The 18,451-nt window shown below is 43.6% G+C and overlaps 1 protein-coding gene across 2 annotated transcripts in view; it reads left to right on the plus strand.

Annotated features, from left to right (window-relative positions):
• The window catches only part of LOC124594950 (leukocyte elastase inhibitor-like), a 57,044-nt gene that overhangs the window by 21,534 nt on the left and 17,059 nt on the right, over nucleotides 1-18,451 (plus strand). For both annotated transcript variants that reach the window (XM_047133460.1, XM_047133458.1), the window contains exons 2-3: nucleotides 6,256-6,833; nucleotides 13,484-13,879. In XM_047133460.1, the coding sequence (XP_046989416.1) occupies nucleotides 6,258-6,833; nucleotides 13,484-13,879 (972 nt within the window). In that variant the 5' untranslated portion in view covers nucleotides 6,256-6,257. The remainder of the gene's footprint in view (nucleotides 1-6,255; nucleotides 6,834-13,483; nucleotides 13,880-18,451) is intronic.

The raw sequence follows: 18,451 nt of genomic DNA on the forward strand, positions 1-18,451 counted from the left end.
CACAAGCGTACCGTAGGCCGTGGGATTTTCCACAGGTGAGTCCCCATACTTACAGCGTTAACTTCAAGCATTTCCATGAGCGCAGTTGACACTAATTAACCAACGCCTATCAGTAGTACAGTTGGTGTGCTTCTATCAGCTCTTGTCAATAGTTGTCGATGTCAGGTTCCTTACTCTTCACCCACATATGGTAGTACATTACCGTACCGAAATAGCGTTTCGTAACTGTAGTAGTTGACTCTTCTTCATAGGAAGATACATTGACACCTGCGTGGTGCCTGTGTCATTAGTCACTTCTGTTCACACAGGAGTGTTTAAGTGCAACGTACCTACTTAGTTGCGGTGCAAAGTACCTGGCGATTTACAGAGTTGCTGATTTCCTGTATACCTCAGCATTTGTTGTGATCGTGTACAAGAAGGGTTCAGCACTAAATATAGACTGCATATTACGAATCTCCCGTCTGTAAGGCATTATTCACTCTGTCTTCACCCTTGATCGGGTTAGTGGAGGCTCAAATGAGGTGCGAGACACTCCTCGTCTGTTCCCACCTGCGTACCGACCCGACTCATAATTTTATCGCTCAAATTTTTTCTCAGTTCTGACATCCATATTGCTTTCAGTGCCTCGATTTTTCGATTCCTCCAATAATAATCCGATAAAATTTCTGACGCCACTAACTGCGGATGTAGTACCTTTTGACCGAGGAACTGACCACCTTTTTAGTCCCTTATCCTGCACCCAACCAACTCGACAGTTCTGTAAAAAAGTTATTGTATTTTGTTCACAAATCAAATGAAAAAAAAACATATCTACTAATTGGCGTTGCACAAGTCGCACACTGCGGCTTCCTTCTCATATCATGCAGAGCCTCTGAATTTATCTGATGAAAATATTCAGACCTCCAATGTCAACTGTTCTGAGAGTTCAAGCGCCCCTATAAATTTAGTTACGTTTCGTCAGAAAGAGGAGCGTCTGAGGGTAAATCTCTCCATCGTGAGGATGCCATTTGCACTGCTTGAATTCTACAGTATCTGAATTGGTCAATAGATACTTAATAACGCTTCTGATTCTCTTTTGCGCACAGCCCAGTGAGCTGACGTTACTAACTCACCAGTCAGAATTACCAAATGAAACAGTTTTCTTAGACCTCTCCAAGACAGCCCCTGCTCTTTGAGCCAAAATCGATGCTGCACTTGGCATGTCAGTGATGCGTGACCTAGTGTACCTTCACTTTGTTAGCGAAACATAATGTGCTTACGTAAAGATGGAAAGACGACCACAGTGTGGGGAGAAGACAGAACACAGCATTAGTCAAGACGAAATAGTTAAGACTGGATAGTAATCTACATATGTCAGTGATCTGATAACCGCATTTAACAAATGTACTATGTGTTTTTGCATTGTGTTCATTGTCTAGGCAGCAGAAGAAAATTTTCTTGAAGCAGACTGGGCTGACAGTAAATTTCAAGAGAAGCGTAGCTATACAGGGTGTCCAGAAACAGTCAGACAAGCTTGTAATGGTGTCTAAGGGTAGGTCGTGTTGAGAAATCATTAAGAAAAATGTCGTTACGTTGCGCCGTTCCCTAGTTAATTACCATTGACATTAGACAGTCACGCAGTTCAGGGCGCAAATTCTAGAGGCCCGCCAGAAACGATATCGACAAACGTGTTCTTTGATGTAACAGGAGATACAGGAATTGGACATGAGACAGCAGTAAGGATGTAACCCGAGCAGTCTCCTGCGCTGTCATTTATGCTAAGAGACGAACTGACACTAACTGTATCTGGTCAGCCGCTTCTAGGCGTGTTCTGTCTTCTTTCCCTGCTGGCCAAGTTTCACAACGTCATAGGCCCACACTCAAAATTGACATTTCCATGATCCGGTTCCTTATTTGCTGACGTTCTTGCTGGTAAGTTGTTTTCAAAATTAAATAAAATGTTGGCCTGCTGTATTCACAATTACTATGCATCAACCATCCCTTGTGACCATTCTTGAGAAATAGGTAAATGACTCTGTCGTTTCTAATTCCTCTCTTATAATTATTATTCTTAAGGGGTCTATATTCTCTTTCGGTATTGGATGCCATTAGTTCAGTCTTTGGCTTGTTCTGTCTCATTCCATACCGGTTCCAGATTGCGCAGTAGCCGTTACAAAATGCTTTGTTTGTCCCGCTTTTCTCTGGGTTGTGCGTTACTCGTTTCTTATTTTGAAGTGAGTTAAGAGATTAATTCCGGTCCATCCAGGGGTTAGAGAACGACTCTGTCATTAGAAGGGATCGGCGCCCGGTGTGACGATGTCAGCTCTGCTTTCGCAGAAGCACACGACAGGTGTGTAGGGTCAGTCCAGCGAGAGAGAGAGAGAGAGAGAGAGAGAGAGAGAGAGAGAGAGAGAGAGAGAGAGGGGGGGGGGGGGGGGAAGGGGGGCTCGATGCCCCGAACCGCTCCTCACTCCTTTACCTGTAAAATTTCTTGTTTCTTTATGTTCGCGTACAACTCCCATGTTGTAGCGTTCGCACTGTAAAATGCGGGAAAACATATATTTCTTAGTAACCCAGGGTTCGTATATAATGAAATTAATTCTCAAGTCTGGGTTAGACTTTTGTTGTAGTGCTAAATTTGTTTCAGCTACTTAAAGGTATTGTCTTTGCCTGTATTGTTTGTCTCGCTTAACTTTCTTACAACCAGTCAGTAAATCTGTGCATCACCTATCTGTAATCATACTGATCTGGATATGTCGGCTGTTAAGTAACGGGCGCTCTCAAATGCACTGCTTGTCTAGTCGCTGCCGACCTTATCCTTAAGTCTTCAAATGGTTCAAATGGCTCTGAGCACTATGGGACTTAACATCTGTGGTCATCAGTCCCCTAGAACTTAGAACTACTTAAACCTAACTAACCTAAGGACATCACACACATCCATGCCCGAGGCAGGATTCGAACCTGCGACCGTAGCGGTCGCGCGGTTCCAGACTGAAGCGTCTAGAACCGCACGGCCACACCGGCCGGCCCTTGAGGACTCCGTGATTACCTTAACATTAGCACAGAATCGAATTTTTGTTCGAGAACTTCTTAGACCATTCTTTAAGTATGGTCTAAGAAACTTTAGATCAAACATTCAGATGTCAGTGCCAGTAGAGAAATTTAATCATTTTTGGTAAACGTAAGCAATTTTTTTGAGGTGTTTCCTTGTGAGACCACTATGGGGGAGGGGAGCTGGGAGTGTGGGAGTGAGAGATGAGATGGATTGTTCGAAGTGACTTTGTACCACTGTAACAATCATAAACCACAAATCTCATTGCAGAAAAAACAAATATACACTCTGACAGTTGCCGTTACTATCGCTTGCCAATAGAATTGTCAAAAAGCCCTATAAAACACTATGAAGCCCTGACAGATTTCCGCATTTGTTCGTAGTATTAAATTTTAGGTATTTTAATGTAGCATTTCGGGATCTAGAGGAAACGGGGACTGTCTAAAGTAAGGTATTGTTACGAACCATGTCTGAATATTAAGGTTTGAGGATATTTTTCTGCGTCTACAACGATAAGCATCTTTAATGTCATCATATAGTGAAACCCAGGGTTGCTTTCATTTCCATGGGCTCCAGGCCGTTTGTGACGGAAGGCGCAAGTTGGTCCAGTCACTGATATGGTTGTGGGGTTGAGGAGTTCCTTAGTGTGTTCCTGTAATACAGCGAAAAGTAATTGGTAGAAATCCCTGCATTCGAAAAGTCGGTTGTAAGTATTCTGCATGGACGATGTTCAGGGCGAGAGTAAGTTTCCTACACAGTTGGGCAATTGTCATTGTGAAATTTATGCTAAATCACAAGTTTTTGGAAAAATAATACGTATTATCCCGTCATCATTATCAGCGACGTGTTTTAATAAACTATTTATTGAACGCCACGAATAGAACTGTTCTTAGAGGTGAAAATGAGAGGTGGGGTTGTGTAAGGTGGCAATAATTTCGCACCTTACAAGCACTCATCCACATACTTTGCCGTGATCTACAAACACAATTTGATATCATGTGATACGTTGTACATCGTGTAGTGTCGGCAGACTTTCCAACACTACGCACACTAATTGAAAGAGGCGGCCACGATGCACGCGCTAACTCACGCAGGCGGGCGTTAGGTCTGAAACAGGATACGTAATGAATGCTATAAAGAAAAGTACGTAGCTGCTGGAATACTTAACTTTAATCCATCATTTGTATACAGCGTTCTTGATGATACAAGTGAGACTCTCTCTAGATAAATGCAATATAATGCTAATGGCGCCTTGCTAGGTCGTAGCCATGGACTTAGCTGAAGGCTATTCTAACTATCTCTCGGCAAATGAAAGGCTTCGTCAGTGTAGTCGCTAGCAAAGTCGTCCGTACAACTGGGGCGAGTGCTAGTGCGTGTCTCGAGACCTGCCTTGTGGTGGCGCTCGGTTGCGATCACACAGTGGCGACACGCGGGTCCGACATGTACTAATGGACCGCGGCCGATTTAAAGCTACCACCTAGCAAGTGTGGTGTCTGGCGGTGACACCACACATCGTATATATGTATATATAAAGGAGACTGACATTGTCACGTACGCCTTGTAAATAAAGTGCCAAGATGGACAGTCTGGGCACGTGAGCGCGACGACACAAGACAGGGGTGGCCGGCCGCTATTGTAGTAGGGCCAGAAGGATAACCGGGCAATACTCTCTAACTCTGCAAATATTGGACGCAGATGAGAGGGACGAAGCAGCAGCACCTCGGGAACCACGCAGGCTGGTTTATTTCCAAGGATTTTTACTCAGAAGCATACCATTGTAAGAGTATAGGGTCTTCCTCGCAAACGTTCCGCACTGAACGACAAAAGACTATAATATGGTTGCTGGGCGTTCGAAAGAATCTGTAGACGGAGAATATTCCGTGGTTTCGGGAATATGATTCGGTTTTGGAATGAAGAGGATGGGGAGCTGAGCCTTGCTGGGAAGCCAACAGTGGAGAGACGAAGTCTTCCGTTGTGAGCGCCCGTGTGTGACGGCCGTTCAGTATCAACTTTGTTGGTACAAACTGTCTTGCTGTCTTTGCTCTCAGGAGAGTTTGCAGTTAGAACAGTTAGGCACTGTACTGTTGCGAAAATATAAGATTCAGGACTTCACCTCAGGGTTGGAAGTCGTCGTTGAGTACGTAGCGTTAAGTAATTGAGAGCACTACTTCTGCCTATACTTACGTTGAGACGTTATCTGAACTCCCTTCTTGTGGCTGGGAGTTCGTGTTTCTGGTCTGTAGAGCACAGAGAGGAGAAGACAGTATTAGAGTATAGTAGTCAGAGGTCCGCCTTCTGCCGTCTTAGTGTTTGAAAGAGTTTGTGGCTGGAATTCTTCCATCGTCGCAGACGTACGAAAACCATCACTTCGACGCACTGGACGCAGTACATTTGCTGATATCGCAGATTTCTTCGGCTTATTGGGGTTGTAAAAGCTAAACATCTGTGACAAAGTTAATTTCCACTGAGATTCCACGCGATTGTAGATAATCTTGGAAACAAGTGTCTTCTAGTGTTTGGTACGTAGATGTCAGTCATTTTGCGTTATTGATATTAGTTCGCGCAGTCATAAGGGGCAGAGCTGGACAATTGATTACTAATTTTACTTAGGAAATAGACAATTGTACTCAAAAGGTCGATTTTAATCTATAAAATATATATTGAATAGCAGCGTTTATCATGTAGTAGTATGAGTTGCCTTCATCATTCATGTATGTTTAAAATGTAATTTAAATGTTAAAAAAGAGCGTTAAGAGATCCTAAGATCTGCTTCAGGGAGATAGTCAGACAGGGCCATCGTTTTAGCGTTCGTTATTTTCCGTTGCGCACACTCATTTTACACCCGCCTGGAGTAGCGTCTTGAAGTTGGGATGGGGGTGATGCGAGCTAGAAATTTACATCATGCTTCGGTGAATAGGGAAAGGTCATTCACCTAGCACATGGCAACGAAAAAAAAAAAACGAAGATATCTGCTTAAAGCAAAAGTCTGAGAAATCGGTCGCTCGATACAGCTTTAATCATTAGAATAGAGAATGAAAGGTAAAAAAGGAAAAATACTTCTTCCGCCAGTACGACGAGGGCCAAGATAAAAAATAGAACTGGGACGTTTAGAGTATGTGGTAATTAACTCTCCTTTGTTTTACGCACCAGATGTTACTTGTTCACTTAAATGTCGGATGCTGAGCAAGCGGATCTAAGGAGCTTCTGGTTTCTTATGTCCACAGACATGATGCTCGCTGCTTCCCTTGCGTTTCTGTTGGCGGCGGCGTCGTGCCAGGCGTACGTGGTTGGCTACGCCCACTTCAGGTCGTCCGTCCCCGTCCAGGGACGATCGGGGGTCGCGCCAGTCGCTGCTGCCACAGTTCCACCGCCGAAGGCGCCGTGGACGCCATTTTCTTCGCGGAACAGCATCGGCAGTAATAAAGCAGCGACGACAACTGGGACTGCAACTACCACGACCACGACCGCTCCTTTAAATACTATTATCGCCAGTGCTTTTACTACACCCCGAGTCTCCACTACAACGCCAGCCAAGGCAGTGACAATGAAGGCCCCACGGGCCACCGGTGAGGTGGACTCCGGGGTCGCCACTGTAGCGGCGACGCTCCGGAGGCACCTTCCAGCCAATGAGAACGCTGTGCTGTCGCCCCTGAGCATCGCGTCAGTGTTGGCAGCCCTGCAGATGGGCGCGCGTGGGAACACCGCGAGACAAATAGCTACGTTCCTTGCCCAGGGCACGTCCTCCGACTGGATATACTGGAACAAGATGGGCGAGGCTCTCCGTGCCATCAACGCATCCAAGGTGAGTGAACTATGCCTTTAAATCCTGTCCACCTCACTGAAGAAATTCACCCTGCCTGCTTTCCGAACCTTAAGACACGTTTGAGTCTTCAGTGTCTTCTTTAGTTTATAAAAGCTGTGTATCCTGGTAAAGTTAACCCCAAGCAGCCAGCTTTAGTCCACAGGGTCATTTCAAGGGGCTTCAGCTGGCGGTGATGTAAACGGCCATGCTAGGACGGGTACAAAGTTTTCGGTCAGATCACCTAGGTTAAGCAGCGTTGGGCGTGGACACTACTTGGACTGATATGGGTGACTCTCCGGGCATTATTGAGTGAGGGCACCCCCTAGAGTGTTGATGATGATCGGTCTGTCCGGAATGTGACGTTAACCTCTGCGGAGGACAGAACTGTAAGCTATGGGCAGGCGCCAAGATTCACTCTGTTCCCTATCTCCGCCACACACCATTGCGGTCGTCCACACTTAATATGTACAATTACCCGTACAACTATCATCTATCATACTTCACTAAGGAAACGTTTTTTTTTTTTTTTTTTTCAGTGAATGTATTGATAGCCAGGAAAATAACATAATGGTGGTGGACGTTTCATTGCAGCAAGTCACCGCGTAACCGGAAGGTCGCAAATTGTGACACGTCAGTGACCATGATCCTCGTCTAGGTCAGGCTTACCAACTTTTGACAGCAAAGAACACTCGATGTTCAAGCTATACTGATAGAAAATGCTGTATAACGCTGGGTGGCACTGCAGCAACTATAAATATTAGTCACGGCTGACAACACCGCACTGTACGTCATATGGCACAAATTCACACTCCTGCATACCGTCATACTCCGATCACATTTCTGACAAAAGTCACTAATTCCAGATGAACTAAGCCTTGACCGAGGGTGTGATTCGCTGCTCAGCCCTTTAGTACCCGAACAACCAGTTCCTGTGCAGGATGGACGCACAAGTACGTGACCCCAAAATTGTAACAGGGTCGTTTTGGTCCACGTAAACAGCTTAATCGGCGCGTTCAGAAAGCCAGCACCATTCTGAGTACATCAGTCACAAAAGATGGGTGATCAATGGAATCATTTCTCATTACGCAAGCTAAAGAAATTTTGAACAGTCAATAGGAAGGTTATGCAGACCCTCTTTCGGGGCGAAATAAGCATTGTCTTGGAGCACTTCACTTCAGAAGGGACTTCTCCACAAGGGCGTTATCGTTAGAGCTCCGAAAAATTTATCTTACGCGTTATAGTGAATAAGTAGTTACACGTTCCCTCAAATGCGGATTTTCAGTGTTCTATCCGGGTACTATTGTTAAGAGATAAACAATGAAGTGTTTCGCTTAGCCCTTGTCCTGGGGACCATACGTATACCGATCTGGAGTACGCGCAGACTGAAGCTGCCCTACAGTATAGGGTCAAAATGTAAACATTACACGTTTCCTCCAGGGTGGTTCTTCAGCGTTAGGTGTGGTCTTGGGTGGATCTTACACGGTTTGTAAAATCACTTTATTCGTGAGCGGTTCCTGAGCAAACCGTGAAAAACACCGATCTTCAGGTATGTTGTTGTTGTTGTGGTCTTAAGTCCTGAGACTGGTTTGATGCAGCTCTCCATGCTACTCTATCCTGTGCAAGCTTCATCTCCCAGTACCTACTGCAGCCTACATTCTTCTGAATCTGCTTAGTGTATTCATATCTTGGTCTCCCTTTACGATTTTTACCCTCCACGCTGCCCTCCAATGCTAAATTTGTGATCCCCTGATGCCTCAGAACATGTCCTACTAACCGATCCCTTCTTCTAGTCAAATTGTGCCAAAAACTCCTCTTCTCCCCAATCCTATTCAATACCCCCTCATTAGTTATATGGTCTACCCATCTAATCTTCAGCATTCTTCTGTAGCACCACATTTCGAAAGCTTCTATTCTCTTCTTGTCCAAACTATTTATCGCCCATGTTTCACTTCCATACATGGCTACACTCCATACAAATACTTTCAGAAACGACTTCCTGACACTTAAATCAATACTCGATGTTAACAAATTTTTCTTCTTCAGAAACGCTTTCCTTGCCATTGCCAGTCTACATTTTATATCCTCTCTACTTTGACCATCATCAGTTACTTTGCTCCCCAAATAGCAAAACTCCTTTACTACTTTAAGTGTCTCATTTCCTAATCTAATTCCCTCAGCATACCCGACTTAATTCGACTACATTCCATTATCGTCGTTTTGCTTTTGTTGATGTTCATCTTATATCCTCCTTTCAAGACACTGTCCATTCCGTTCAAATGCTCTTCCAAGTCCTTTGCTGTCTCTGACAAAATTACAATGCCATTGGCGAACCTAAAAGTTTTTCTTCTCCATGGATTTTAATACCTACTCCCAACTTTTCTTTTGTTTCCTTTACTGCTTGCTCAATATACAGATTGAATAACATCGGGGAGAGTCTACAACCCTGTCTCATTCCCTTCCCAACCTCTGCTTCCCTTTCATGCCCCTCGACTCTTATAACTGCCATCTGGTTTCTGTACAAATTGTAAATAGCCTTTCGCTCCCTGTATTTTGCTCCTCATACCTTCAGAATTGGAAAGAGAGTATTCCAGTCAACATTGTCAAAAGCTTTCTCTAAGTCTACAAATGCTAGAAAGGTAGCTTTGCCTTTCCTTAATCTTTCTTCTAAGATAAGTCGTAGGGTCAGTATTGCCTAACGTGTTCCAACATCTCTAAAGAATCCCAACTGATCTTCCCCGAGGTCGGCTTCTGCCAGTTTTTCCATTCGTCTGTAAAGAATTCGCGTTAGTACTTTGCAGCTGTGACTTACTAAACTGATAGTCCTGTAATTTTCACATCTTTGGGATTGGGATTATTATATTCTTCTTAAAGTCTGAGGGAATTTCGCCTGTCTTACACATCTTGCTCACCAGATGGTAGAGTTTTGTCAAGACTGGCTCTCCCAAGCCTATCAGTAGTTCTAATGGAATGTTGTCTACTCCCGGGGCCTTGTTTCGACTCAGGTCTTTCAGTGCTCTGTCGAACTCTTCACGCAGTATCGTATCTCCCATTTCATCTACATCATCTTCCATTTCCATAATAATGTCCTCAAGAACATCGCCCCTGTGTAGACCCTCTGTATACTCCTTCCACCTTTCTGCTTTCCCTTCTTTGCTTATAACTGGGTTTCCATCTGAGATCTTCATATCATGCAAGTGGTTCTTTTTTCTCCAAAGGTCTCTTTAATTTTCCTGTAGGCAGTATCTATCTTACCCCTAGTGAGATAAACCCCTACATCCTTACATTTGTCCTCTAGCCATCCCCGCTTAGCCATTTTGCACTTCCTGTCAATCTCATATTTGAGACATTTGTATTCCTTTTTGCCTGCTTCATTTACTGCATTTTTGTATTTTCTCCTTTCATAAATTAAATTCTATATATATTCTGTTACCCATGGATTTCTAGTAGCCCTCGTCTTGTTACCTACTTGATCGTCTGCTGCCTTCACTATTTCATCCCTGAAAGCTACCCATTCGTCTTCTACTGTATTTTTTTCCCCCATTCCTGTCAATTGTTCCCTTATGCTCTCCCTGAAACTCTGTACAACCTCTGTTTCTTTCAGTTTATCCAGGTCCCATCTCCTTAAATTCCCACCTTTTGGGTATGAGAAGTATGGCAGATCGTTGAAATGGTTACCATATGTACTTAAGATGATACTGTCGAGTTGTTTAGATATAATTTTTACGGATATAGAGGCACAAATTTACCGTACTTCTGCACTTAATTCCCGGTCTGAAGCATAAATGTAATTTTCACTGTCGTAGTGAACACGTGCAATGGTTATGGGGTCATCGCAAACGTTCTACGATCACCAAACTGTTTTTAGTCCGCATTTTTATTTCACCAATAAAACTTAAAATGCGCTCTGTCTGTGAATGGGCACCTCACGCCTATACAAATGTCCCAATGTGGCACTGCTGTGACAAAACGAGCTAAAAGTGGTCTTAACATGCCCGAAAACTTAAAACGACTGCCAAAAATTATGTACAAACGGAAGGACTGCAAATTCAGTAAAATATTTCTAATGACGTTTTCACTCAATTAAGGGAGGTAGAACGTCAAACGGGCTGACTTGGAGCAGGAGAGGCACCACAGGACATTTTAATTTCCACTGTCTATAGTTTCACAAATTCATAAAACTTTGTCAGCATGACCAAAAAGGATTCAGGAGTCACACTAACAGCAGTGGACACTCGTAGCAGTAAAAGTTCAAAAACATAACAAAATATTTTTTTTGCACTTGGTATTGGCTGCATGTGTTGCTACAGGTACACTTTCCATCATCAGTAAGAGAGGTTCTTCGATGAAGTTTGCACAGCATACAAACCATACTTACAGGTGCATGAAACTCTAGAATTTATGGAAAAAATGATCTGTTAGATTTTTAACTTCATGTTTAGAAAAACTCAAATTTTATAGTTAATTACCTCAATAGAACTAATGAGGAGGTATTGAATAGAATTGGGGAGAACAGAAGTTTGTGGCACAACTTGACTAGAAGAAGGGACCGGTTGGTAGGACATGTTCAGAGGCATCAAGGGATCACCAATTTAGTATTTGAGGGCAGCGTGGAGGGTAAAAACCGTAGAGGGAGGCCACGAGATGAATACACTAAACAGATTCAGAAGGATGTAGGTTGCAGTAGGTACTGGGAGATGAAGCAGCTTGCACGGGATAGGGTAGCATGGAGAGCTGCATCAAACCAGTCTCAGGACTGAAGACCGCAACACCACCACCTCAATTTTACCACAGTTTTTAATAGATTTGGAAAATTGTTTGTTTGAACTTCCACTGTTGTAAGTGTGAATCCTGAATCCTTCTAGGTCATGCTGACAAAGTTTTATGAATTTATTTGTAAAAGTAGAGACAGTGGAAATTAAAATGTCCTGTGGTGCCTCTCCTGCTCAAAGTCGGCTCCTTTGACGTCATAATCCCCTCAAGACAAAAATCGTAAGCCGGTTGTTTCCATGAAAATCGATCAATAGGCAGAAGTATCCAGAAAAATATGATGCTAACGATTTTGTGTCAAACTTGTGTGTTCTTATATGTTGTTTGTGTCAGTGTACCTAAATGCTTCTAACTATATAAACTGTAAAAACTTTACTGATCTGTAGAATTAGCTTTACTGAAGCAGCGTAACCTGCTACAGCACATAAAAGAAGGAAACTAGCGGAAAATGCTGCAGTCGCAGCACAAAAATTTTTTCTTGAACGTGGAATGAGGTTTGAGGCAGCTGGTTCCTCACTTTCACCAGTCTTTGTAACAGTATTATATTTGTCTTTTTCGTGGTACGATAGAATCATTTTTCCGCTGATTATTTTCTTCAGTAATCCAGGCTTCATTAGAAGTCGACGCACACAGCGCGAGAACGTTTTGTCTAAAACATATAGCTCTAAACCACATATGTCCAATGAGTATTTTTAGAAGCATTTTTTAATTTAATGTGACTGGTATAACGGATCTTTTACGTTGGGATAAATTTATTTTATTTTTTGTTAGATGTTTTCGTTAAATAGCTGAATAAATTGTAATTAGGAATAATTTAATTAAGCAGAGTAAAAAAGATAAAATAGAAGAGATGTTCATTGGGCAGACATTGTCGTAATGTAACGTTATTGCGTTGTTCGGTTGTTAAAACAAGTCGCTTGTGTTCCGTTCTGCTGTTCGGTCGTGCGCGTATCTGAAAGGAATTAATTCGGGGACTAGAATGAACTTTCACATAATAGTTACGATTCGATGTTCCGAAAAAAGGGGTTAACGTCAGTGTTAAATTGAATTGTGGGCGACAGGATTAGTTTTGACAGATACGTGAAAACGGACGTAACGAAAGTTGTTCGCATATCATCCTTGATCGTGACTTTTTGTTTAATTAACGATTGCGGGCTCATTAAAAGCTATTATCTCATGATTAGGATCAATCCCTCTTTCCTCCTAGATACTAATCATTCATTAACATTTACGTCATAAGAAAAAGGATTATTAATAAAAGTGATGTTAAATGACAATTACGTGTTATTCCGTTAGTGTGGAACCGAGGTAATATCTCTAAAATGACACTGATATATAATTCGTGTTAGATACTGAACTGAGATAGGAAGTAAATTGAAATTAGTGAACATTTGATACTGAGACTATCGAAGCAGAAGCGCTTAAGGTTTCTCTTCTCTAAAATGGCAAAATAGGTACGAACTTTAACTCAATAGTCGACATTATGTATTGCAAAGACATTAGCATTTCATATTTATTTTGACGACGCGCTGTTAAACAAAGGAACGTTGAGAGTCTGTACGAGTAAGGAAATTAAATCTAAAAACATAATTAATAAAGGCGAACTCCGCTTTAACAAACTGTATTGCGTGTCGTCATCGGGCAATAACTGCTCAACCCTGGAGACTTGTGGTGGTGAAATTAGAAGTCGGGCATATAAAACAAACTAAAAATCCATTCTAGCTACAGTGGAGTCGGCACAGCACGACGTGGGCAGTTATACTGGTCTTCTTTCCATCGGTCCACCGATTTAAATAGTAAACATGAGCTCTGGCATAATTACAAACTGTTCAGTTCCAGAACGTTCGCGGTTTCTCTAAAGCAAATTGTGGGTTTCCCTGCAGGCGGTGACGGCAAGCTTGGCGAACGCTGTCGTGCTGGACAAGGGGGTCTCTCTCAGTCCCATCTACGAGCAGACCGTGAGGAACGTCCTGAATTCGGAAGTGCTCGCCGTGGACTTCGCCGGCCACCCGACAGAGGCGACCACCTCCATCAACCAGTGGGTGTCGGACAAGACGCGCTCCAAAATCCCCAGGATGCTGGAGCAGCCTCTAGGCGCGGACACCGTTCTCGCCGTGGCCAGCGCCCTCTACTTCAACGGCGCCTGGAACGAGCAGTTCAAGGTCAACGCCACGCGCAGAGCGCGCTTCACCGTCAGCGAGACGGAGGCGTTCGAGGTCGACATGATGTTCCAGGAGTCATCCGCCCTCTTTGCCTATGACGAAGTAATCGGATGCCAGGTACGTTTCGACAAGCAACTGGATCTAGAAGTAATCTACGTCTGCCTATTCAGCACAACTCTGGTCAGTCACATCAAACGCCGCTGTTTTACAATGCTTTTCCTACGTTAGTTTACACTAAAACGTCATATTTTGGTCTTACCGGAACAAGTATTGGCTTAGCTGGAGAAATATCACATCTAGCAGCATAGTTTTCCCCTGTGCGGTGGTATTTCGCCACAGAGGAAGTATAAAAAGGCACGCCTACGGAAATATAAAAATCTCACTCAGTATTCTAACAGCATTACTCAACTTGACTGTTATTGGTAGCTAGAAATCAGATGCTAAATTCTCTACAAACAGCAAATCACTAAAATTCAGAACAGTATTTACATTCCATGGCACTGTTCGTTGAGGGTATACCTATCTGTAAATGAATCAACAACCGGTATGATGAATTGAGTGTTCTGTGGAAACGTGGATTAATTCAATCCTCCCAGTTACCAATTCGTGACAAACTTGGAAAAACATGTAGCGTTAGTTATCCGCATTGCAATTGTTGATTGGTTTTAAACATCCGGCAGCAGGAATTGTAATGGTGTCGTCTTGCTATGTACGCAATAGTTCGTAACTACTGTTCCAGGTCTGTGACAAATCCTCCACATGCTGGAAATGTCAGTACCAGAGCAGCAGCTTCGACTCACAGTGAGACCACGTGGTCATGGTGTGTTGAACGGCTGATAATACCGTAGCAACTCGCATTCTGCCTCCCTAAAACTTCAGATTTGTTCATATCCCGTGTCATACTATCTCCAGTCTTCAGTGCTGGATATAGCGACAGGAACGCTAAAGATAAAACGTAGGGTAGTATTGCAAATGAAATTTCATAGCTACATTATTATTCCGATTATTGTGCAGGGCGACATTTCACTCGTAGTTCTATCTAAACTCCATCTTCAGTTACCGTGTTGCTGTATTCAGCGGTACTGTGACCGTGAGAAGAGGGATATTTCTCAACAAGACCAACAAGTTAAATGTCGGACTACGATCGTTTGCTGGGTACACACAATCGTACAACTAAAGCAGAAACTTAGGCAAACAGTCGGTATCACTAGAACGAAATAGAAACACGTAAGGTGGTTTACCACGAACCTTGTCAGCAAACCATGTTATTGATCGACTGGATATGAGGCAATATCAGATCCTTTCGAATTGTAGTTCATAAGTATACTTTGTTCTGTAAAGACAGTGCAGTGAGAAAGAAATTGCAGAGCCGATTTCTCAACTTCATGGCTCCATTAGCCTTGAGAAAGAAATTATAGAACCTATTTAACTTAACGGCATTCTTTGTAGGTCGCCACTGGTTCTCTGGCTTCCGATAAGAGTTCTCCATAACGTAATCTGCATTGTGCTGCAGAGAAGGAATTGCTACACGCCTTCATATAACCGCGTAAAGTTTGAAACAGCTTGAAGTATCAAATTGACATTTTTCATGACACAATTCGTTGAAGTATCAACAAAAACAAAACAAGGATAATGGAATGCAGTCGAATTTAATCAGGTGGTGCTGAGGAATTAGATTAGGAAATGAGACACTTAAAGTAGTAAATGAGCTTTGCTGTTTTGGAGACCAAAATAACTGATTATGGTTGAAATAGAGGAGACATAAAATGTAGACTGGCAATGGCAAGGAAAGTGCTTCTGAAAAAGAGAAATTTGTTAACATCGAGTATAGATTTGTCAGGAAGTCTTTTCAGAAAGAATTTGTATGGAGTGTAGCCATGTATGGAAGTGAAACATGGACGATAAATAGTTCAGACAAGAGAATAGAAGCTTTCGAAATGTGCTGCTACAGAAGAATGCTGAAGATGAGGTGGGTAGATCACATAACTAATGAGGAAGTACTGAACAGAATTGGGAGAAGAGGAATTTGTGGCACAACTTGACTATAAGAAGGGATCGGTCGGTAGCACATGTTCTGAGGCATGAAGGGCTCGCCAGTTCAGTACTGGAGGGAAGCGTGGAGGGTAAAAATCGTAGAGGGAGACAAAGAGATGAATACACTGATTCAGAAGGGCGTGGGTTGCAGTAGTTTCTCGGAGATGAAGCAGCTTGCACAGGATAGAGTATCATGAGCTGCAGCAAACCAGTCTCTGGACTGAAAACTACTACTACTACTACTACTACTACTACTACTGATGCCATACTGAAACCAAATTTCACAATAATTCTCCCAGCGCCACCGTGGACATGTCAAACGGTGGGAAGTTTGTCAGACCGCCTCTTACGCACGTCGCACCCCTTCTCTTGATGTCTCTGTCATGGAGTTAAGAACCCCGATGACCAGCGTTGAGATCACACGGGTTTATTAAGAGTGGTGGAGAAAAACTTTTCAGACACACCGGCGCTTAGAATCGACAGGAAGAGGCCTCAGGATATGTAAAGAGCGTCACAAAACGACTCCTTTCCTTGGGGCGTTAATTCTTAAATTTAGCGGTAGGACAACTCGCAGCGCGTTTTTGAGGACGTTTCAGGCCTTCGTTAAAGACATTGTACGGCTGCATCCCCGCTGAGCGTAATCGCACCCATTTGGAGTGCAGTTAGACTGCAGTTTTTGCTTTCATTTACAGGTCCGAAATACTGGGATCGTCCAATACCATTTGACGAAGTTCGAACTTGATACGAAGCAGCAAATGGTGTTCATGAATTTCAGCCCGCATCTCCACAGCCTCCCGTGGCGTAATCATTGAGTGTGCAACATGACACATCTGTAAATAAAACGACAAAGGGGCCCCTAAGACAGCCACTAAGGCACAACCCTCTGTGGCGCCTACAAGTCTTCACTGTGTGTTTTAGAAATAAACCTTCACGGAGACAACCTGAGAAGTAGACTTTGGCACCTGCAAGCTGGCAACCCCTTGACACCCCTATTCCAACATGAGGGAGCCTAGGACTGCTTCACAGGTAGTCTGTGTAAAGGCATACTTTTTAAAATTCTCAGTAGAGGTTTGTGGGTGCCACCGAGGCTTTTGCCGCACTGGGTTTCTTACAGGGACCCTTGTCGTTTTATTCACGCATGTGTTAATATCGTATCGTCGGTGATCACGTCACAGCAGGATGCGAAACAAGTGGGCTGAAAATGCACGAGTAAACTTTGCTGCTCTGTATCACGTTCGAATTTCGTCGAATAGTTTTCAACGATCCCTAATGTATCTAAAGTGTACATGAAACCAAAAATAGCCGTCATGCTGCATTCCAAACCGATGTTATCACGCTCATTGTGTTTGGGGCCCTACAATTGACTTAGCGAAGGTTTATAAGGGTCAAGAGGTGTCAGCAGTGTCAAAGGCTGTCAACAGTCTTGTTTCCCCCTGCGGGTCTGGAGGTTAGAATAGGCCTGAGGTATTCCTGCCTGTCGTGAGAGGCGACTAAAAGGAGTCTCTCACGTTTCGGCCTTCATGTGACGGTCCCCTGTAGGGTTTGACCTCCCGTTTTTCAAAATCTTTGGGAAGGGCGCCTTACATGGTGCATAGAGTCCATCATGCACTGAGACCTCTCGCATCCTTCGTCGATGTGGATCTACACTTGTCATTCTCCAGCTGTTGGGCAAGGTCACCCACCCTGCAACACATGGTCAGCCAGCCATGGTCACCCACCCTGCAACACATGGTCAGCCAGCCATGGTAATCTGCTCTCTTGTTTTGATCTCTTCATGTTTCTTGCGTGTCTCTGTGGTTTACTTGTCGGATTTTGTCCATTTTAATGTTTGTTGCCCTTCTGTCATTCTTTTTTTAGTTCTTGATTATTTTACTCCCAACCTTGTGGAATTATTTTAATCGGAACAAGGGACCGATGACCGAAGCAGTTCGGTCCCTCCCCCATCTTATAAACCAGCCAACCAACCAAAGTCTTGTTGCTCATCGCGGTGACAAATGTTTTCGGCCGCCAAATGTGAGAGAATAAACGCCCCAATGAAACGGTTGGTTTAGTTGACGCTCTTTACGTAATCTCATGAGGGCTTGTGGCGATTCTGAAAGTTGGGTGTTTTCTCAGCCACCCATAACCACACTGTGATTTCTACGGACCTTGTGGCGTTTCTGACGTCTACCGCAGAGGCGTCAAGAGGACTGAAATGTGGCTAAGGAGTAGCCTGGCGACCTTCCCATTGTGCGACTTGTCGACGGTGGCACTAGGATGAGTCGTGCTGGAATTTGGTGCCAGGTTGACATCATGAACCCTCCCCACTACTCGCATGAAGTTGAGGTGTGGCTTTATTTTCCGCTTATGTCGACATCTTTGTCTGAAGAGCCACCAAGCTAGGGTTCCACGTCAGACAGCGCCACGCTTTCGCATCATCACAGGAAGAGGTTGTAAGTACCTTTCCGCCGCGTCAACTGCTTTGGGATAAATGTGCTCTCTCATCTTACTCAGACAAGTGTAATTTCTGGCAAGTTCTCTCAGTGTAAGGAACACGTAGTAACCACGCGGTGAGTAATGTCAGTTCAAGAGTTGTATTTGACCCGTTGAAAAAGAAAATGTTATTGAGCCTGACATTATGCATGTCTCAGTTTAATTTTTAATTAGAACTGTGTT

Source organism: Schistocerca americana, chromosome 2 (genome assembly GCF_021461395.2).
Source record: "Schistocerca americana isolate TAMUIC-IGC-003095 chromosome 2, iqSchAmer2.1, whole genome shotgun sequence".
Lineage (NCBI taxonomy): Eukaryota > Metazoa > Arthropoda > Insecta > Orthoptera > Acrididae > Schistocerca > Schistocerca americana.